A 22,460-nucleotide genomic window follows, 5' to 3' on the forward strand; every position below is an offset into this window, starting at 1 on the left:
ACATTTTTTTATTTAGTGAAATAGTGCTTGAACCCAACAAGAAAATCTATCAAACATTAAAATCTTGCTTTTATGCATTGATGTATTGACCCTGATGTTCATTTTGGTCCCTGATCTGTGATTGGGTGGCTCAAACTGGTTAGGTCACAGATGACATGTGTTTAAGGGGAGGGAACTCCAAACACTTTATAATATAAAGATGAATTGCAAAGTATTCAACAACAAAACATCAGCAACTAACACATCAGAACTCAACTGCTTTTGCAAGACCAAGATGACCAGCAGTGAGTACATTTCAGCAGTTATTTTGCTCAATGTAATGCTTATGCTTAGTCTCTTATTACTACTGTTTTCATGCATCATGAAAATGTTTAAAAGAAACCTTCTCTCAAGCATCAATTGTAGGCCTATATTTATATTTCTTTTACTAAGCACTTGATTTCACTTAACTATTAAGTTTATATTTTAAAGCAAGTATGTAGGTCAGAATTTATTGTTTGTCTTCCCATAATTTAACATATTTAACCTTTCCTTTAGCACTGTGGCTCAATAATTCCTCAGTGTTACAAATTACATTAATAGATATATAAATATGTAACAACAAACTTTTGCTGTCAGTATTAAGAGCAGCTTATGATAATTCAAAAGTCATATAGTACATTGAAACCTCCCAGCTTTTATAATTCAGCAACTAAACTTGACTGGTAATTATTTTAACAAAATCATTTCAAAAATCATCAATTATCTGGACAAAACTTTCTTCTCCAAAAAACTACCAAAACCATAAGTAGATAACTTTAAACTATGTGGCATATTCCAGTTGGTGGCAAGATTATTGCACCCTAATCTAGAGTCAGATTAGGGTCTGTGGTGTGATAGCTTTGTACATATATGTTTTAAAATGACCCTTTTCAATTTATGTGCCTCTTGTTAGTTTATTGACCTCTTATGCTAAACTGAGTATGTCACCATAATCAAAGTAAGTACTTAATAGATACTTTTACAATGGAATATAGTTTGCCTTGAGGCAAAACATTAAATAGTAGTTTTATTTTAATTATTATATCTTCTTTTATTCTTAGCTGAATGATACCTATATAGTTTACACAAGTAAATGTTTTGCTGTAATGACAGATTCCTCAACCATCACAAATAGAAAAGAACATTTGTAACAATGGGTCCATTTATAGGACATGGAGAGAGCAGTATCATCAGCATAGAGACAGAGTATATATGACACAAACAAGTTGCTTTTAGATCACTGGTACACTACAACAACAATATATATCTATATTCACATCCATCTCTACATTGAGTTTCACTTCTCAGTATTCCAAGGATAACTGAATATGGATGAAGTAAAATCAGTCATTTGTTTTTAAACACATGAGAGAAAATTAAAAATGATTGCCGAAAACATATCAAAAAGCTACTACGTAGTACTAAATTATGGATTTTGCTTCTTTTTCATACTTTTTGGATTCAAGGGAGAAAATCAACAAAATACCAATCTTTCATTTTCTGTCAGCATTGAAATACCTCCAGCACAAAGCTGTTTGACCTTCTATGGGACCAGTCTGTGTTGCCTGACTAATACACATTTGTCCCTTGGGGCTTGTTGTAGATGTATACACTGAAATTATGCAGTACTACAATTGATGATACCCGACTTCTTTGACTCAATTCTTGCTGCCTGGTTAGGTTGTCAAGACTCACTTCCACAATTTGGTTACAACTTTCAGTACCTGTTAGTTTAAATGTTTACTATGGCTACAGTCTTTCCCTAACCTAAACCATGTAGGGTGTAGGGTGCCTAAACACAACCATACTGTTAGTCATAGCCATATGCACATCAATTGCTATGTGTATGTGTGTGTTGACGTGGCTGATGTATCCATAAATTATGTCTTTGTTATTAATCAACAGAATCAAAGGAGCTGAGAATTATGCTCTTGGGAAAGACTGGTGTTGGGAAGAGCGCCACAGCAAACACCATCCTTGGTGAAAATGTTTTTGAGACAGGGTTGTCTGCCGGATCTGTGACAACAGAATGCAAGATGATGACAAGAGAGTATGATGGAAAAACTCTGGCTGTTTTGGATACTCCAGGTTTGTTTCACACCAGCAAAAATCCTGATGAGTTGAAGAAAGAGATCCTGGAAGGTACCTTGTTGATTCGACCTGGTCCTCATGTGTTCCTCTTGGTTATGAAGCTGAAACGCTTCACGCCTCAAGATATACACACGTTGAAACAATTCCAGAACGTCTTCCCAGATGCAAAGGCTCACACCTTTGTCTTGTTTACACACAGAGATGAATATTCTGAAGAGGTTGAAGATTTTATCAAAGAAAATGAAGAGCTCAACAAGTTCATCAGTCAGTCTTGTATGGGCTATCATGTCTTTAACAATGAAGACAAGGATGATGCTCAAGTTACCAGCCTTCTGGGAAAGATCACCGAAAAAGTGGATAAAAATCAAGGAAGAAACTACAGCAACGAAATGTTTCAAAAAGCTGTGGAGGCCTTTGACATGATGATGAAACGCCCTGATGTAAAGTCCGAAGTGGAACCCATCAAAAAGGCAACAGCGCTGATGTTGTTGAAAAGTTTTGCTTCAAAACTTAAGGAAGAAGATCCTTTACTTTTTAAAAGTGTTGGATGTTGGCTTAAACTGTTGGAAGATGTGGCATTCAAATTGATGCCAAAGCAGTATAAATAATTGGAGTACTAAAAAATGTAACAAATGGAAAATTGGGCAGCTTTGTATTTAATTGATCTTAGCAGTCTTTAGCAGATGTAGGCAGGCTGTTATTGACTGTCAACTTGATACCAGTGTACTGCTATCTGACCACTCAGATAAATCAGTGGACAATTGAAACTTTTTGAACTGCTTTGGGCCACAAACTGTCAGTGTGCTGTAGTCAGTCCTGAACGCTCCATGTACCAACTGCATGTATTTGGAATTTACTTTGAACACAAGTGTAAAAGGTTTTGTACTGAGAGTGGGTAGAAAAAGAAATCCTCCACCCAAATATTGTGACCAAATGAAAGTAAAACATCTTCGTACACTTCCTGATAAAAGCTTATGTGTTTGAGGAAATTATTTTTTAATTTTTCTAACTTAATTTGTTTAATTTGAGAAACAACTGCCAATCTGTACTAAAAATCTGTTGTAAACTGCATTCATAGTGAAAACTCTTTAATTACTAAGTTTGCACATGAAGATTGGTTTAAACGAGAGACGTCCACCAGCACAGAATTCCTAATATATTCCTAATTTGAATATTTTTGATTTACACGTTTATTATAATAAATATCCTGAATGATGCATACGTTTGAATGTATTCGTGTTGTAATCAACATGTATAATATGCTGGTGGTACGTCACTGACTTCATTTTGATGGCTTGAATTCAAATCCATGTCTGTGTTCCATTTATCTTCTGTGGTTTGCTATCTATGGTAACATGATAAATAAATTGGAAAAATCTAATCTAATCTGTGTGTATGGCACTCACTATTGTGCAAGGCATGAAATTACACTCACACTCAAATCCTGGCAGTCCAACCAGGTGGTGTTGCTAACCCAGTGTCAGTCATTGCTCGTGCACTCACAATGCTCATGATCATCATGTGCACTCTGCTCCCCCTTCCCCATTGCTTGATATGACGAGCAGACTCGACAGTGATGCATTTTCTTACTTACGTCTTGTGTTACTGTAATGCTACATTCAGCCTAACATTGACCAAGCTTGTCCCTAATGCTAACAATAGTAGTTAGTGTTTAAATTCACCTGGAGAAAATCACTGTATTTAGTATCATTTCAGGCAGCACTGTGTACAGCCTGCATGGTTGCATAACTAAATATGCTGAAATTATTACTGTTTCATAGTTTATATTTTACACTGTAGGATTAGGTTTAGTCAAACTCAACTTTTACAAACAACCTATATTGTGTTTGTAAAAAGTCATATGACAAAGAAAAGCTGCACTACGGTTGGAATGAAATTCCAGTACTGTCTGTGAGCGTCTGGAAATCTGTCAAGGCACAGCAGCTAATTGATGTATGTGTAGACACAGGAGCTGCAGGTACTGTATGAGTTGGCTGATCACATCAAAATGGCAAAGACGCTATGCAGCCGATCCGACTCACCAGGGTGCAACTTGAATTGAGTTGAACCACCAATCCTATGATTGGCGGACAACTGGAATGTCAGCATTCACAAAACCCAAATGTTCTCTATTGGCAAATAGAGAAATTACTTGTGTAGAGTGCAGAGTTGCTATTTTCTACTTGTAGGAAAGAAATGTTTTGGGTCCTGGATGGTAGGGGAGGACAAACCTGAAAAGTTATATAATCAAAGTTCTGTGTGAAGTGACTGTTTGGACTTCTGCATCATCCACACATTGCTCCGTTATTTCAGTGCTTGTTTTACTTCAAGTTCCTCCCAGTTCCATTCATCCATCCATTATCCAGAGAAAACCCGCTCTGACGTGTTTTCATCATGCCACCTCCACACAGAATGCAAACTCTATGTTGACCCATGAATTCAAACCTATACCCTACTATACTACGAGGCAGCAGTGCTTCCTGCTCCCATTTTAATATGTACTAAATAGAGTATTAGAGTATAAAAGTTCACTTTAATTTACAGTTTGGCAATAGCAGGCACAGCAGAAGCAGGAGATGAAGTAAAGAAGCAGACAGGAGATTGAAAAACAGGCAGGAGGCTCAAAGCAGGCCAAGATGGCACGACAGACAATCTTACAGGGTGACATTCACTGTTTTCATGCAGCCCCTGTGCACGGAGCATGGGACAGCAGCTGATCGGATGGAATTGTTCGTTGGCGTTTGGCGGCCAACAAATTCAGTTGGAGTCTGTGTTTAAAAAGATTAGTAGACACAGAACAATGGTTTGTAAAGCGAAGGATTCAGATGGGTTCGTCAACCCCACAAAGTTATCCTTAGTGCAGCTGTTTCACTTTTGGTCAAGGCTCATGTCGAGGTAAACAGCAGTAGTACAGTCTGAGGAGTACAAATATGTAAAGTAAAACATCTGGGAATGTGGCTACATAATGAATTTTGAAAATCCACATTGTTTATTTAGGTAGCCTTTATTCATGCATACATAGCTGCTGTATAGCAACATGGCTAGTGGTTGTTCAAGCATCAACTAGTCACTGGAGCATGTCAGTATGGGCTTGCCAGTTGGATTCCCATTCTATTATTTGATAGTCTGTATGATTCTTCAAGGCAATAAGTCTCCAAACTGCTTGATCATGTGTTAGTGTAGGTAAACAGTTTTTAACAACCATGCAAATAGACCCTACCTTACTGCTCAGCCTCCTAAATGTATTACTTGCAGTCACATTTTTATTTCTGACCTGTGACTGGTCAGAACAGGTCTAGAAACTGATGATGTGTGTTTCAGGGGAGGGAACTAGAGGCAGGCTATAACATATAATGATGAGATGGAAATTAAAATAGTCAGAAGAAGACATCCACAGTGACTTAATATCACATATCATATCTAAGATCAGTTGCATTTACAAGACAAAGATGACCAGTAAAGACACTTTACTGTCAAGTGAGTATGTTTCTTAAACTGTTATAATAATCAACTTTGACTTTTCCTTTAGTTTAAAACAGTTCATCACTTGTGCCTATACATGATGTTTGCTTTCAGTTGCAATAATGAGGATTTAATTTCTATTGATTTTACTTAATATTTTATAATATGTATAATGTATATGAGAATTCATATTTTGTACTCATGCAACTTGTAAAGTTTGAATTTACTGTAATTTACATTCAGTACATTTTTAATGTGAAATTAAATATTTTTTTTAATTATATTAATTTTCTAAACAATTGAATTAGGTAGTATTAGGTAACCTCTTCATTTTTCATGTCTTAACTTTATGTTCTGACTAATATTTAAATCCAAAAAATATAAAACTATAGATAATAATTCTAATAAATCTAACATTAGACAAGGCAGAGGAAGTTTGTGGAGCACAAATAGAGATGCAGAAGACTTATAACAATGTTAAGTTAAATTTAACAGAGGCTGTACCTCTGAGTTCAAGATAACACTAAGATTTCTTGTTTCTAAAAAAAACTAGCGCCCGCTCTCAGTCTTCCTTCTTCTAAAGACAGTTATCTAAGACTGTTCTGCATTTAGCTGAATAAAGTTCCAGGTACATCCAGTGATTTATTTACTTGCAGAGAGAGAACTAAGGAAAAGTCTGTGTTGCCACTTAGTGACAGTGAAAGATAAATGTGGATGTCGTCTGCATAATTGTGATCAGTGAATATACGTTTAGTCCTTTTAGTATTCCGATGACTTTTTTTTGGTTTAGTAAAATACAGAATGCATAATTTCTTTCACTGCTAATGTCTGTAATATTTTCCAACAGACCCCCAAGACCTGAGGATTGTACTTATTGGGAGAGTTGGAGCAGGGAGAACTGCAGTTATGAAGACCATTTTGAGTGGGTCGGGGAAAAATGAGAAACCTGCTTCTGAATCTAAGATACCTATCTTAGATGAGTGTCAGAAGCAAAATATCCAGATTGGCAAACAAAATGTTGTTGTTGTCGACACTCCAGGTCTGTGTAATCCAAATATAAGCGATAAGGAGGTTGTGGAGGAAATCAAAAGAGGTGTCCTACTTGTTGCTCCAGGTCCTCATGTATTCCTGTTTGTAATGGATCTGGAACGCTTTACACAGCAAGAAAATGACATGGTGGAACTTATCTGGAAAACCTTTGGCAATGCAGACAAATACGCTATTGTTTTGTTCACCTATGGAGATAAACTGAAGAAAAATGGAAAAACCATAAAAGAATTCATTCAAGGCTCTGAAGACCTCAAGAACGTTGTCGCTAAGTGTAATGGGGGATGCCATGTTATTGACAACAAAAACCAGGAACCATCTCAAGTCGCAGAGCTTCTGCAGAAAATGAATGACCTGGTTGTCAAAAATGAAGGAAAGTATTACACCAGTAACAATTTAGTTAGGAACATTGCACTCTCTGTAAATGGCTCCGCGTTGGCTGGAGCAGGTGTTGGAGCAGCAACAACATACTTTGTTGGGGGCGCAGTTGGAATTAAAGTAGGAGCTGTAGCAGGAGCTGCAGTTGGAGGCGTAGTAGGATGTATTGGGATTGTAGCCTTATACCACATTAAGGCTAAATGTGGGACACTGTAAATTGTAACAATGCTTATAAATAGGGCTGAAGACTTCCAAATTAGTAATTGTACAAAAAAACATGTACATCTCAGCAGTACATTTCATCATTACATTTAAATTGCAATATTTTTAAAGTAGTTACACCACTTAGAAGTTTTCCTTAACTGACCAAGACCTTCTTAAGTTAACTTCGGTGTAAACAGGAAATCACTGTTGCATGATCAGCTGGCATACCCATGATTGTAATTAAGACAGGCAGCAACTGTTGCTGCTGCAGCCACAGCCCAACAACAGAGTGCAGTACCCAGTCACAGCTTACATCAATGTATACCATCGTTTCGCTTGTGAGTATCCCAGCACTGTTGTCTCATAGTGAATGATCAGACTGAGAAGCTTATACTTCTCTCCTCTGTTCCCTGGTGAAAAGGTCTATATCAGGGAACCTAATCACAGTAGCGTCAGCGCCTTTGTTGTCGCCATGGTAACGCAGCAAGTCACCATGAGCCATGATAAACTCTGAAGTCTAAAAACGATGGAGAGGAAAGACCTCAAATGATGCTGCCAAAGGGACCTCTGAGACTCAAAATCACCACAAGAAAACACAAGACAACTATAAACAAATCAACAAGCAGGAACTGAAGACAGCAGCAGTAAGAGCCCGGCACCAGAGACGGGACCCAGCCATTGACTGCTAAAGATTTGAAACTCGGAACAAATTTTACTGTAAAGACATTAGCTTATTAGAGTTTATTTTCATTTTTACCCATACAGAGTTTTATAAAAAATAAACAAATGTTTACTATGTGACAAAAAGAGGTGATCTGGACCCTAGAAAACCCAACAAAATCACCTTTAAGGCAGCGCTAGGCGACAGTGGAGAGGAAATTCTTCCTCCAGCAGAGCCAGGTTCAGGGTGGGCGGCCATCTGCCTTGACTGGCTCAATATTTAACTCAGTATATTTAACTATGTTGTGTATAAAGCTCCTTTCATATAAAACAATGCAGTCTACTAAGAAAAAACATAAAAAGAATTGTTGAAGGTGCTGGGGTGTTAAGAGTTAACTGGTAATGATTTGTGCGTGGCACGTACAGCAACCTTCAGACAGACTGAGTAGCTGTTTCTCCATTACAGAAATCATTCTGTGAAGTGGCACTGTGAGCTTCCCCGTGTCCCTATATACATCTCTATCTACAGGACACACCGGACTTTTCTTTAACTCTGGCTAGTGTCCAGCTGACTGTGAGTGACTGTTACCCGCCCCCCGCATTTGGTGGATTGGTGGGTTTTAATGTCAAGACCTAGGAGAAAGAAGATAAGCAACAAGCAGCAGATAAAACACAGATAAAGTAAATAGGGAGGGAGACAGAGAAGAAGAAGCAGGAGAGAGAAGACTAACTGGAGACACCGTATAAATAGTGAATTACTATAGTCCAGTGTGAAAGTAACAAATGCATGGACTAGTTTTTCAGCTTCACTTTGATTTTAGCAGTACTCCTCATGTGGAAGACAGTACAGCCTTAGACAAAGGTTTTTCACAGCAGTTCTTGAAAATACAGAAACTATATGGTAAGATAGCACATATCCGGGGTTCAGATTTCCAAATACAGTAATATGTTCTTTAAACATTCTAGAGATTTGACTAATGTATTTGTTCTTTTGTTCTTTTGTTTTGTTTTGTTTGTTTTGTACTTAGATACAGCTGTGTGTCACTGCTGCAGCTATGGAATTTTACAGATTGTCTTTTATTAATATTGAATGAGAAAAACATGTATAAAGTGGACTGCATTGGTCCAAATACAGAAACCTGTGCTCTAACTCCATCCAGTATCATTTAAGACTCATCACTAACATGAACAAATTGAAATATATATTGGATAGGTGACATTTAAACAGAGTGGGACTCATTAGATCCCAGTGACATGTTCCAGTGTCTGTACTAAATTGTTATCTGTGTTAATGCAGACAACTGTCCAAGTTAGTCAAAGGAAACTACTGTAACCTACATGATTACATAAACTGTCTATTGTAAACACAATTTAAAATCAATAAACCCTAAGACATGTAATCAGTCCTGACCCGATTAATTCTTCTACCTCTTCAGATGATTATCAGAGAAATTGTCGTTTGTGGTGTTTCATGTTTATCTCAGTACTTGATCTTGTATCAACTTTGAGATAATCCTCACCACAGAGTTAATAATTAAACCACAGTGTGACTTGCACTTTAAATGACTGAGTACAATGCTCCTTTAAACCATTCATTAGTACCTTTAATTTAAATGTTGGTTTCACTTTCAGATAAATAGTGCAGGTGTTGTATTTATCAAACTGCTTAAATAAATGTTGAATGTCAATGAACATTAAAAGCTCACATGTAAATAGCACATAAAAAGACAACTGTACTCTTACTGATGGAGATCCTCTTTGTATTTTGTATAGATTTTGCTCAGGTGAAGCTCAGAGAGCCCCTGTGACTTTATAAAGCCCTGGTTGTGTGCTAGTTGGCGTGTTCAGTAATCTGTCCATGAATGAGAGCTGAAGCTTAGTGTGCAGCTGTTTGATAAAATGCTGCTCTCTGGTGACCACAACAGAAAATACACAGTTTCTCTACCGGTGATCAGTGAAGCTTCCATACTTTCTACATTCCCACAGGTGTAGGACTATTAAGTATTTTGTTTCTCTACAGTTGCATTAATAGAGAAATCTGATTCAGGCTCTGATTAATGTTTTAACTACTGAAAACATTTCTTTACTGCACATACACTTGTTGATCAACAACATTATTCTCTCCACCTTCTGCCATGATAAAGGAAATAGTGTAACAAGCCCTGAAAACTAAACACTGGTGACACAATTAACATAGTTCCTGTGTCAATCGACCAGTCAGCACTGAAACACACAGTGAGGAGGAGGGAGAGTGGTTAAAACTGGAGCAGTGACACGGAGCTACAGAGCAAAACCAGAACTTCCAGGGTCTGTTGAGAATCCTTGCTGAAAATGTCTTTTTGACTTTTGTAACAGTTTAAATATGTAAAAATCTGTCCTACCACATAGAAGGTAGGACAGAAAGGAATGGAATAATTTTTTCCTGTTTTTTTGTTTGCTAACTCAACTCAGGATGGTTCTTTAACAAAGCAAAAGACAAAACCCCCCCAGAGGGCACCACCAGAAATTTGAGAGGTGAAGATACTGTGTGAGGTAAATTTGAACACAGTTCTGAAACACATACAGAAATGTTTTAGCATGACTTACATTTACCAAACATCTTATTATCTCTAATGTCTATCCAGAATTAACATAAATAAAATACTTCTAGCAGTTAACTTGGCATACCTTTGACATGAAATGATGTGTAAAGAAGTAAAAATAAAAAAACTCACCACATAGATTTAACTAAGAAAATCGGTAAGAGTCTCCTATTGGATAATTACTAGATGGATAATTATGTTTCAGCTGAGAACAAGTTATTTAACCTTAACTGATTCAGTGAGTAGCTCCTCATTTCTTAAACAACCATGTCTGAAGACACATCCTGTGGTCATGGAAAAGATGTTAATCTGTTTCAGAAGGGTCAAATTATTAGCATCAAGCAAAGATGGAGGTCACGTGGTCTGATGAGTCCAGATTTACCCTGTTCCAAAGTGATGGGAGCATCAGGGTAAGAAGAGAGATGGATAAAGTGATTCACCTATCATGCTTAGTGTCTACCGTACAAGCTATAAGTTAGTAAAAATACTAAATAATACCTGAAATTGATGACCAAAAACGCTTGTTTAAAAACCAAAATGCTGTTATCACACATTTAGAGATTAGATTGATGCTTTGACTATTTCTCAAAATTAGCCCAAAAAAATCAAAAAGCCATTTTGTTATAAACTTGCTGTGGTGTTTTAGGTCATTGTCCTGTAGCATCAACCAACCTCTACAGAGTTTCAGCTGACGTACAGACATTCTCACAAAATTCTGAAGATTGTTTGATACACTTGAGAGTTTATTTTCCCGTCAATCACTGAAAGCTGGTCAGGCCCTGATGCAGCAAACCATGATGTTTGGTCTACCATACTTTACAGTTGGAATGATGTTTTCTTACATACTTTCTCTAATCGTACTGTCTTTTATGCTTGTTCTTAATAGAGATGAAAGATTTGTTGTGTGTTGTTGCTTTAGACCCCTCCTGCCTCAGTGCTGTCTATTATTCCAGCCTTTTCTAGCCACTGTGAGGATTCCCAGTGTCTACACATCCCATCCTTTTTCAGAACCTGCTTTAAGTTCTGCTCATACTTGGACGTTACTGTCTTTCTTGTCTTCTTATTGTGGTGTCTGTGTGTGTGTGTGTGTACACAGTATTGTGTACACTGAAGGGTTCACTCCTTCATGGATATGATACACCCCTTCATGGCAACAGTATTTCCTGATGGCAGTTGCCCCTTTCAGCAGGATAGTAACTTGTAACTTGCCACAGTAAGAAGAGTGTTCAGGAACAACAAGGTCAATATTTAGAGGACCCATCTTATTACAGGACTTACACCAGAAGACACCTTCAAAGGTGTTGTGTAGTCCATACCTGCACAGGTCAGAGCTCCTTTGGTGGAACTGGAGTGACTAGTACAATGTTAGTTAGCTGATGGCAGTGACCTCAGAGGTGAGCAGGTGATGCATTTCATCCTGTTTTTATGTATCTGCTTGTCAATGCCCGGTTTCTTTCATTTGACATAGGTTTTAATTATTTCCCTTCAGGATAATGTGGATGTGTTATCCAGGGTATCTATTGATACAAGGGGTGAACTCATATTTGATGTGGAGAACAACATAATAAGGTATGATAGCTCTGAGACTTTAGCTGCAACTTCAAAAATACTGTGGCATCAAAGACCCAAGATTTAGATAAAACACAGAAATGCTCTGAATATTTATTGTGCTTTTGAGATAGAAAATCATTAAAATTTTAACATTTGACAACAAGTGGCACTTGCAAGCTCCTATTACTTACTACATTGTAGATTAGCATGGAAGACGTCATAACCAAGGAACAAAACACATGGAATTATGTAAAAAGCATAAATCAGTTAAACACCAATGACCAATTGAGCTAAAAAAAAATTTTTTTTTTTTATAAAAAATGTTTTTGTTGTGGACTACTTTATCATTTATCCACATGCATTTCTGGAATATTTTCAGAAAGAAATCCGTCATCAGTACAGAACCCAAAAACAGCATTTTCATTATTCCTGTTGTGGCTTTTTTTTTTGTCGAGATTTTCTTTGTGCCAAAATTGCTCAAACAGTTTTACAAAGTAATATCATCAGTATGTGCTAAGCAAAAAACGAAGAAAAAGAAAAAGATTCTAAGTAAATAAATGAATAGAAATGAAAAGGTTTTCACTTATAAATGCTTTAAAGAATTGGTTTGTTTTTGCTGATCAGCTGGCCTTTGTGTGACTCAGGTGATTTGACACCATGGCCTGCATATTTTAGACAATGAAATTATGATGACATGCACTTTATTATCTCTTTTTCTCAGTCACTTGCACCTTTATGACAGGCTGATAAGTGTCTGACATTGCTGCTATGATGGTGACATTATCACCTTGATAAATGAGAGATGGGTCACGTGCTTTACCTCTGATAAAGGTTTTGTTTGTGTTATAATACATCTCACGATAAAGATTGTGATCACACTGCCTTTTCTCATCAAACACTCCCACTGCGTACCAGTTGTAGTACAAATTAAAGTCGTAGGGCACAGAGAACATGACGGCTATTTTCTCCTTGCACTCCTGCTCTGAAGCGTTCGGTAGGAGATCGTAGGTGAAGACACCAACAGATCCACGTGCTGTGTGTGGAGTCTTAGAGAACAGGAAAGTGTCAGATTGCGAAGGTGCAATGAGGGGTGACAAAGGAGTCGCACAGCCTCCACTCTCAATGAACTTCCTGGATATAAAAAAAAGGAGGGAATTAATATATGTAAGTAATATTCATCTTTACTTAGACGGCAGAAAGAAATATGGAAAATACCTGGGATTACAAAGACTGAAGTTAATGCAGTTATTCTTTATCTCAATGGTGCACTCGCGATGTGTTGGAGCAACTTGAGCTATTGAGCTGCCCACTGCCATTATTGTCCCAATACTTCCAGCTGCTGCTCCCGCTGCTCCCAATGCTCCCAATACTTTTTTCATGACGAATCTATTCAAAGAGGCCATAACATAAGAATCTTTTTTCTGTTTTTTCTTTTTTCTTCTTTTCTTCTCAGAAAACTGAGATGTGCTGAATTAGATGGTGAGTACTCACAGGTTGGTTTGTAATTAACTGAGAGCACCGATGTCAGCGGCGGGGGGGGGTTACCCGGAAGTGCGAGTCGCGGTCCGTTTCCGGTGCGGTTTCCAAAATGACGGACTTCCGGGAAAGCGCGTGGCGTGGCGGAGGCTGAGGAGAGAACTGGCGAGAGACCACAGAAAGCAGGAGCACAACACTAGTACATTAAATACTCCGTATGCAACGCCAGAGCTCAGAAAACAGGTCTGAGAGAAATCCGAAATTCAAAATCAAAACTCCCACAACATAAAACAGTCCAGGTCAAAATACAGGGAGGCCCACACAAAATCAAAGCAGGAGGGAAACAACAAGGAAGGGAACAAAACGGGAGAGTAAACTCCCGGAAGAGGTCGGTCCAGTAACGAGAGATCACAAACAACGTGTATATATAGATAGTGTATTTTGTTCTCACCTGGAGTGAACACTTCTGGAGGACAGCTTCGAGCAGACGTTTTCAGATTAGTTCGTTTGGTTTATCAGTTGTTTTTATTCCAACAAGAACGCAGCTTTGGTAAAGACCTCTTCATATGGTCGACGTCCTCCCTACAGGAACTCCTTATTGTATTGGTGCAGTACAAACTGTAAAGAGAGAGAGAGAGAGAGAGAGACACACACACACACCAGGGTCACATGATCAATGTATACTTTACTGATCCCCTTAGAACATTTCTATCAATTTTACTGAAGATCCAGAAGATTTCTTCTACATATTCTATATCTATCCAGCTTTAAAGTGTTACATAAATGTGAAATATTTCTAAATTGCATTCAGATAGTTTTGCTTTAGTACCTAAATATAATTGGATTTAAGTACTAAAGGTCTGTCTGCATATTATAGTCGTAGTACTGGTTCATTTGGCAACAACAAACCATTCAGAGCAGTTTTCCACCACCTGAAGGTTCCTCAAATCTCATACAAAAATACCTCATTAATGTCAAAGTGAAATCAGGTTTCTACAAAGTAATGTATATTAAATAAAAATATATAATTCAATTTTATTTGTAGAGCGCTTTTTACAAATGACATTGTCACAAAGCAGCTTTACACAACCAAAGAACAGTACATGAACAGTGAATGTGTATGAATCATGAAATGAGATTGTCCCTGATGAGCAAGCCGAGGGCGACGGTGGCAAGAAAAAACTCCCTGAGAAGGCAACAGGAAGAAAACTTGAGAGGAACCAGACTCAACAGGGAACCCATCCTCATATGGGTGATTACATGCTGTGTAGGCAGCAGTCCAGTATAACAGTTAATGTCTTTAAGTTAATGTGGAGTCCAGTTAGTTAATTGCAAGCAGATTTGTTCCATTCCTGGACTATCGAGTGTAGAGTCGAGACCTCCGAGAAACAGCTGCCGACCTCCGCCGAGGCCAAGACCGACTATAAGGTGAAATCAGTGTCTGAGTATTTAGTAGATGCACCTTGATTGCAATCCAACCTGGAGTGTGGAGAGGTCTCAGTTAGGCTTGTACATCTAGACACTGGAGGTTTATGCCATTTTTCTTGTTGTTATATTGAACTCGGTGCATAATAAATACAAAAATACTAAATAATACCTGAAGTTGATGACCAAAAACGCTTATTTAAAAAACCAAATGCTTCTCCTAAATCCGGACAAGACAGAGGTTATACTGTTTGGGCCTAAAAATCTCAGAGACACTATGTCTAAACACATTCTCACCATTGATGACTTAGTTCTGGCCTCAAGTAATACTGTAAGGAACCTCGGAGTTATCTTTGATCAGGATATCTCCTTCACTTCATACATCAAAGAAATCTCTAGAACTGCCTTTTTTCACCTAAGAAACATTGCTAAAATTAGGAGCATCCTGTCCCAAAGTGATGCTGAAAAACTAGTCCATGCATTTGTTACTTCCAGACTGGACTATTGTAATTCCTTATTAATGGGATGTCCCAATAACTCATTAAAGAGCCTCCAGTTAATCCAAAATGCTGCAGCCAGAGTTCTGACTGGAATTAGCAAGAGAGATCATATTTCTCCAACGTTAGCTTCTCTCCATTGGCTCCCTGTTAAATCCAGAATTGAATTTAAAATTCTTCTCCTAACTTATAAATCCCTTAATAATCAGGCTCCATCTTATCTTAAAGAACTCATAGTTCCATATCTTCCAAGCAGAACTCTCCGTTCTCAGACTGCAGGTTTACTTGTGGTTCCTAGAGTTTCCAAAAGTAGAATGGGAGGCAGAGCCTTTAGCTATCAAGCCCCTCTCCTGTGGAACCAGCTCCCAGTTCAGGTTCGGGAGGCAGACACCGTCTCTACATTTAAGACTAGACTTAAAACTTTCCTTTTTTATAAAGCTTATAGTTAGAGATGGATCAGGTGACTCTGAACCATCTCTTAGTTATGCTGATATAGGTTAGTCTGCTGGGGGACCTCTACTGATAAACTGAGCTCCTCTCCTCTCTCCTTTCTCCTGTATCAATGCAAATGCCACCATTGCATGTCATTAACTTTGTGTCTTCTCTCTCTTTTAGTTGTGTTTCCTCCTCTCTGTCTCCCTCTCTCTCTGTACTTTTCTGCAGGTATCCTCGGCCTGGAGCTGTACATCTCCAGAATCCAGTTCATCTGCCCAATGTTCTTGATGCTTGTTGTTGTCTTTATTGCCTGCTGTTCTTTTCTCTCTTCTCTTTCCACTCACCCCAACTGGTCGAGGCAGATGGCCGCCCACTATGAGCCTGGTTCTGCTGGAGGTTTCTTCCTCTAAAGGGAGTTTTTCCTCTCCACTGTTGCCTAAAGCTAGCTCAAATGGGATTGTTGGGTTTTCTCTATAATTTTTTGTATAAATATTTTCTGTAAGGTCTTAAACCTTACATTGTAAAGTGCCTTGAGATAACTTCTGTTGTAAATTGGCGCTATACAAATAAAATTGAATTGAATTGAATTGAATTGTTATCACAAATTTAGAGATTAGATTGATGCTTTGACTATTTCTCAAAATTAGCCCAAAAAAATCAAAAAGCCATTTTGTTATAAACTTGCTCTGGTGTTTTAGGTCATTGTCCTGTAGCATCAACCAACCTCTACAGAGTTTCAGCTGACGTACAGACATTCTCACAAGATTCTGAAGATTGTTTGATACACTTGAGAGTTTGTCTTCCTGTCAATCACTGAAAGCTGGTCAGGCCCTGATGCAGCAAACCATGATGTTTGGTCTACCATACTTTACAGTTGGAATGATGTTTTCTTACATACTTTCTCTAATCGTACTGTCTTTTATGCTTGTTCTTAATAGAGATGAAAGATTTGTTGTGTGTTGTTGCTTTAGACCCCTCCTGCCTCAGTGCTGTCTATTATTCCAGCCTTTTCTAGCCACTGTGAGGATTCCCAGTGTCTACACATCCCATCCTTTTTCAGAACCTGCTTTAAGTTCTGCTCATACTTGGACGTTACTGTCTTTCTTGTCTTCTTATTGTGGTGTCTGTGTGTGTGTGTGTGTGTGTACACAGTATTCACACTGAAGGGTTCACTCCTTCATGGATATGATACACCCCTTCATGGCAACAGTATTTCCTGCAACTTCAAAAATACTGTGACATCAAAGACCCAAGATTTAGATAAAACACAGAAATGCTCTGAATATTTATTGTGCTTTTGAGATAGAAAATCATTTAAATTTTAACATTTGACAACAAGTGGCACTTGCAAGCTCCTATTACTTACTACATTGTAGATTAGCATGGAAGACGTCATAACCACCTGGCTAGCTGGCTTGTTTTCCACGGTGCGGAGCCGAGTCTCCAAATCAGTCAGCCTCGCCTCCAAAGCTGCAAATAAACTACATTTATTACAAATTCCCTTCTCACTAAAGGAGGCAGAGGAAAAACTAAACATGTGACAAACCGAGCAAGAGAGAGCAGGAGGAGAAGAGGGAGAAGCAGCCATGGCTAAAAGAGTTTAGTTAGCATATTCTGGGCAATGTGAACCATATGTTGTCATATTTTATTTATATTTTATAGTATCTGATTTTTATGTCTGCGGATTAAGGGGTTTTAAGATTTTCTGTCTAACCTGTGAGGTGTTACAAATTTTGTGTCATGTTGTGCTCCATTACTTCTTTTTTATTGCAATGATTTTAACTTAAAACAGTAAGTTTTCAAGAAGATGTTAATCAGTTGTAGAGTCACTTAATCTGTACGAACGGTTGTCTTGATGATCCAGAAACTGTTGAAATAAGTCGTATCAACATATAAGTCTGCTGATATCTTGGAACAGCTTTTACTGTCAATAAATTAGCTTATAGTTAGTTTATTTTTATTTTTACTTATCCAGAGTTTTATTAAAAATAAACAAATGTTCACTATGTGACAAAAAGAGGTGATCTGGACCCTAGAAAACCCAACAAAATCCCCTTTAAGCCAACGCTGGGCGACAGTGGAGAGGAAATTCTTCCTCTAGCAAAGTCAGGATCAGGGTGGGCGGCCATCTGCCTCGACTGGCTCAATATTTAACTCAGTATATTTAACTATGTTGTGTATAAAGCTCCTTTCATATAAAACAATGCAGTCTACTAAGAAAAAACATAAAAGAATTGTTGAAGGTAGTGCTGGGGTGTAGAGAGTTAACTGGTAATGATTTGTGCGTGGCAGGTACAGCAACCTTCAGACAGACTGAGTAGCTGTTTCTCCATTACAGAAATCATTCTGTGAAGTGGCACTGTGAGCTTCCCCGTGTCCCTATATACATCTCTATCTACAGGACACACCGGACTTTTCTTTAACTCTGGCTAGTGTCCAGCTGACTGTGAGTGACTGTTACCCGCCCCCCGCATTTGGTGGATTGGTGGGTTTTAATGTCAAGACCTAGGAGAAAGAAGAGAAGCAACAAGCAGCAGATAAAACACAGATAAAGTAAATAGAGAGGGAGACAGAGAAGAAGAAGCAGGAGAGAGAAGACTAACTGGAGGCTTTTTAAGGAGTTATTAGGACACCCTATTAATAGTGAATTACTATAGTCCAGTGTGAAAGTAACAAATGCATGGACTAGTTTTTCAGCTTCACTTTGATTTTAGCAGTACTCTTCATGTGGAAGAAGGCAGATGTGTGTGTGTGTTAAAAAACAGTAATCTGTCCATGAATGAGAGCTGAAGCTTAGTGTGCAGCTGTTTGATAAAATGCTGCTCTCTGGTGACCACAGCAGAAAATACACAGTTTCTCCACCTGAGATCAGTGAAGCTTCCATACTTTCTACATTCCTACAGGTGTAGGACTATTAAGTATGTTTCTCTACAGTTGCATTATTAATAGAGAAATCTGATTCAGGCTCTGATTAATGTTTTAACTACTGAAAACATTTCTTCACTGCACATGCACTTGTTGATCAGCAACATTATTCTCTCCACCTTCTGCCATGATAAAGGAAATAGTGTAACAAGCCCTGAAAACTAAACACTGGTGACACAATTAACATAGTTTAATTATATATAATTAAACAGTTAGCTAATCTATTACAGTCCAACATCTTCTGTCTTCAGAGTGATGACTATCATCTGGATGATGTGGCGGCCTGGTAGATTAGATCCAGCCAGCTCCGATTTATTGGCATCAAATGTCTCCAGTGGAACCTCGACACAGTTCAGCTTCCACCTGTACAGCAACGCTTCAATCGACCAGTCTGCACTGAAACACACAGTGAGGAGGAGGGAGAGAGGTTAAAACTGGAGCAGTGACAGAGCTACAGAACAAAACCAGAACTTCCAGGGTCTGTTGAGAATCCTTGCTGAAAATGTATTTTTGACTTTTTTTAACAGTTTAAATATGTAAAAATCTGTCCTACCACATGGAAGGTAGGATTAACATTGCACTAAAAGGAAGAGAATCATTTTTTACTATTTTTTGTATGCTAACTCAACTCTGGATGGTACTCTGGAATACAAAACCCTCCCAGAGGGCACCACCAGAAAGTTGAGAGGTGAAGATACTGTGTGAGGTAAATCTGAACACAGTTCTGAAACACATACAGAAATGTTTTAGCATAACTTACATTTACCAAACATCTTATTATTTCTGATGTCTATCCAGAATTAACATAAATAAAGTACTTCTAGCAGTTAACTTGGCATAAGTGGAAATGATCTGTAAAGAAATTAAAATAAAAAAAGTCACCACCTGCATTTAACTAAGAAAATCTGTAAAAGTCTCCTATTGGATAATTTATGCATGGATGATTATGTTTCAGCTGACAACAAGTTACTGATGCAGTTCTCATTTCTTAAACAACCAAAGATGCCAAGTTGTAAAGGTATGCCAAGTTAACTGCTAGAAGTACTTTATTAATGTTAATTCTGGATAGACATCAGAAATAATAAGATGTTTGGTAAATGTAAGTCATGCTAAAACATTTCTTTATGCGTTTCAGAACTGTGTTCAGATTTACCTCACACAGTATCTTCACCAAAGATCTATCTATCTATCTATCTATCATATTTGAAGACACACCCTGTGGTTGTGGAAAAGATGTCAATCTGTTTCAGAAGAGTCAAATTATAGGAATCAAGCTAAGAAAACATCTAAGGACATTGATGAAACTACTCAAACTGGGTTAAGAACTGTCCAAAGGAAGAAGGTCATGTGGTCTGATTAGTCCAGGTTTACCCTGTTCCAGAGTGATGGGAGCATCAGGGTAAGAAGAGCGACAGGTGAAGTGATGTACCCATCAAGCCCTACCGTACAAGCCTGTGGGGGCAGTGTTATGATCTGGGGTTGCTGCACTTGGTCAGGTCTAGTTTTAGCAACATTATGTGTCCAAAGAATGAGGCCAACTGACTACCTGAATATAGTGAATGACCATTTCTTCACTGATGATTCGGGCATATTCCAAGATGACAATGAGGCATCATCAGGCTCAAATTGTGAAAGAGTGGTTCAGGGAGCACGACACATTATTTTCACACATGGATTGGCCACCACAGAGTCCAGACCTTAAACCCACTGAGAATCTTTGGGATGGGCTGGAGAAGACTTCGTGCAGTAGTCCGACTCTCCCATCATCAATACAAGATCTTGATGAAAATGAATGCAACTCTTGACGAGAATATATGTTGTGACACTGCAGAAGCTTATTGAAACTATGTCACGGTGAATGCGTGCCTTAATTAAAGCTAAAGGTGGACCAATAAAATATTAGAGTGTGTGACTTTTTTTTGGACGGGCAGTTTACTTGCTAAGTGAAATATCACGATAGCTTCAATATAAATACTTTAAAATGAAAAGATGCAGCTCGTGACAGGATTTTAATTACAAAACAAGAGGCCACATCACAGAAAATCAGCAGGTCAATAATTACTAGGGTTGAGATGACAGTTAATATCAATCGCAGGTCAAGTTAAAATCATCACACCCAAGAGAAATAAATTCAATCTGAAGGAGTTTTTTTCCCCACAGCATGTTGTGTATTTTGGTTGCTTTTAGTTAACTCAATGTCCCACGAGCCCACAGACTTACCTTCTTTCTTGGTATGTGGTCCAGAACTGGGCTCTGGGGTTTTTTCTTAGAAGAAATGCAACAGTCACAAGGACATCTTCAAAATCTGAAAGACATTATACAGTCAATCATGTCACTACAGCCCTGATCAAATGTACATTTTGTTGTTGTGCACAAATTTACCTTGAGGCTCGTAGAAAACATCGGATCCCAGGATAATGTCCAGCTTAGGAAGTAGAACGAGATCTGGTGAGATTTCCCCCCAGATGATACCCATCACAACCACATCGTGGAGGCTATTAGCCTCACAGCTACGCCGGCAGTTCTCCAGACACAGAGGAGTCTTAGTACTGTCTGATAGGATCACCTTCGCACCGCATTTTGCAGCCACCACACCTGGTAGACTCACACCTGCACCGAGCTGTGGAAAAAAAAAACAGGACTGTGCATATACAAAAGTACTGCTTTTGCAAAACAGCAGCTCAGATCCCAAAGTGAAACATTTCTTAACCTCCAGCACTGTCTTGCCTCTGAGCTCCTCTCTTTGTGTCCACAGATACTGAGCCAGCACCACCGCACAAGGCCACACATACATCCCATACTGTGGATCAAGAACCTAAGAGTGAAGATCACAGGAAACTGTAAAAAACAAGGTAATGAATGATAAATACAACCACCATGGCCAGATTGCACAGATAAAAGACAAAACGTTTGCTGTTGAGCTACTAACACACAGCCATCAAATCTCAAATCAAATAACAACCATTTCCAAGCAAAACCAAAGTCAGATTCAGTAAGCATAGGTACATGTGCACTTTTCATGTGAACTGAAAGTAACTGAGCTGAAGTAAATTGATTTGCAAGACAATCGTGCGTACTTGATGTACTGTATGGGAGGAGAACTCCTGTTCGTTCTTATAACTGTTGCATCTCGTTTATAAACACGTAGATGTCTTTTATTAACATTTTTAAGAGCCCATTAGCACATTAATGAATCGGTACCACGACAACAGCTAGATCGTTCACGTCGTTTTCTGGGCTGTAGCAAGCAGGGCTGCATACACAGCATCACAGGAACAAAATCACACAAACCTCGGGTATAGACACAGAGAGCGACTCTTGAGTGTTTTTCTTGCTCTCTTCAAATGTGAAAACTTTATAAGCTATGCTAGGTGTATCGGCTCCCTTGTGGTCCATCGTGCGAGTCAATTCCTTCTATAATTGTATAAGTACATCGTCAACTATTGTCCTGGCTACTCCTCTTCTAATTAGAAGGTAAACATTTAGCAATTCCATTGATAATTATGCTGATAATATAACACCGACTACCACGCTTGCGTTCATTTCCGCATTGACCAAAACACAAGGACGTGTTGGGTATTGACAGCCAACCAAATCCACGTGATTGCCTGGCGGGAAGGCTTGTTGTAATAGGTAACCAATCAACATCTTGGTTTCTACTGACGCTGTAGCCAATGGGCTTCCTGTCCTGCAACGGAGGCGGGCA

The 22,460-nt window shown here is 38.4% G+C and overlaps 2 protein-coding genes across 6 annotated transcripts; both read right to left on the bottom strand.

Moving 5' to 3' along the window:
* Nucleotides 1-12,094: 12,094 nt before the first annotated feature.
* Nucleotides 12,095-14,315, bottom strand: LOC113159103 (bryoporin-like). Its single transcript, XM_026355621.1, has 4 exons — nt 13,924-14,315; nt 13,488-13,634; nt 13,212-13,382; nt 12,095-13,127 (listed from the first exon to the last, which is right to left on the bottom strand). The coding sequence occupies exons 3-4, from the start codon at nt 13,373-13,375 to the stop codon at nt 12,701-12,703; spliced, it is 591 nt and encodes a 196-aa protein (XP_026211406.1). The 5' UTR covers nt 13,376-13,382; nt 13,488-13,634; nt 13,924-14,315; the 3' UTR covers nt 12,095-12,700.
* A 2,769-nt stretch (nt 14,316-17,084) lies between these two features.
* LOC113159069 (methyltransferase-like protein 23) lies at nt 17,085-22,303 on the bottom strand. Of its 5 annotated transcripts, none has more exons than XM_026355577.1 (6): nt 22,046-22,303; nt 21,465-21,569; nt 21,137-21,374; nt 20,975-21,059; nt 18,983-19,150; nt 17,085-17,299 (listed from the first exon to the last, which is right to left on the bottom strand). In XM_026355577.1, the coding sequence occupies exons 1-6, from the start codon at nt 22,148-22,150 to the stop codon at nt 17,278-17,280; spliced, it is 723 nt and encodes a 240-aa protein (XP_026211362.1). In that variant the 5' UTR covers nt 22,151-22,303; the 3' UTR covers nt 17,085-17,277. The 5 variants fall into 5 exon arrangements, with proteins under 5 accessions (XP_026211362.1, XP_026211380.1, XP_026211348.1 ...); XM_026355595.1 differs by having other exon boundaries at nt 21,482-21,569; nt 22,046-22,181; XM_026355563.1 differs by having other exon boundaries at nt 21,137-21,569.
* Nucleotides 22,304-22,460: the final 157 nt, after the last annotated feature.

Source organism: Anabas testudineus, chromosome 8 (assembly GCF_900324465.2).
Source record: "Anabas testudineus chromosome 8, fAnaTes1.2, whole genome shotgun sequence".
Classification (NCBI taxonomy): domain Eukaryota; kingdom Metazoa; phylum Chordata; class Actinopteri; order Anabantiformes; family Anabantidae; genus Anabas; species Anabas testudineus.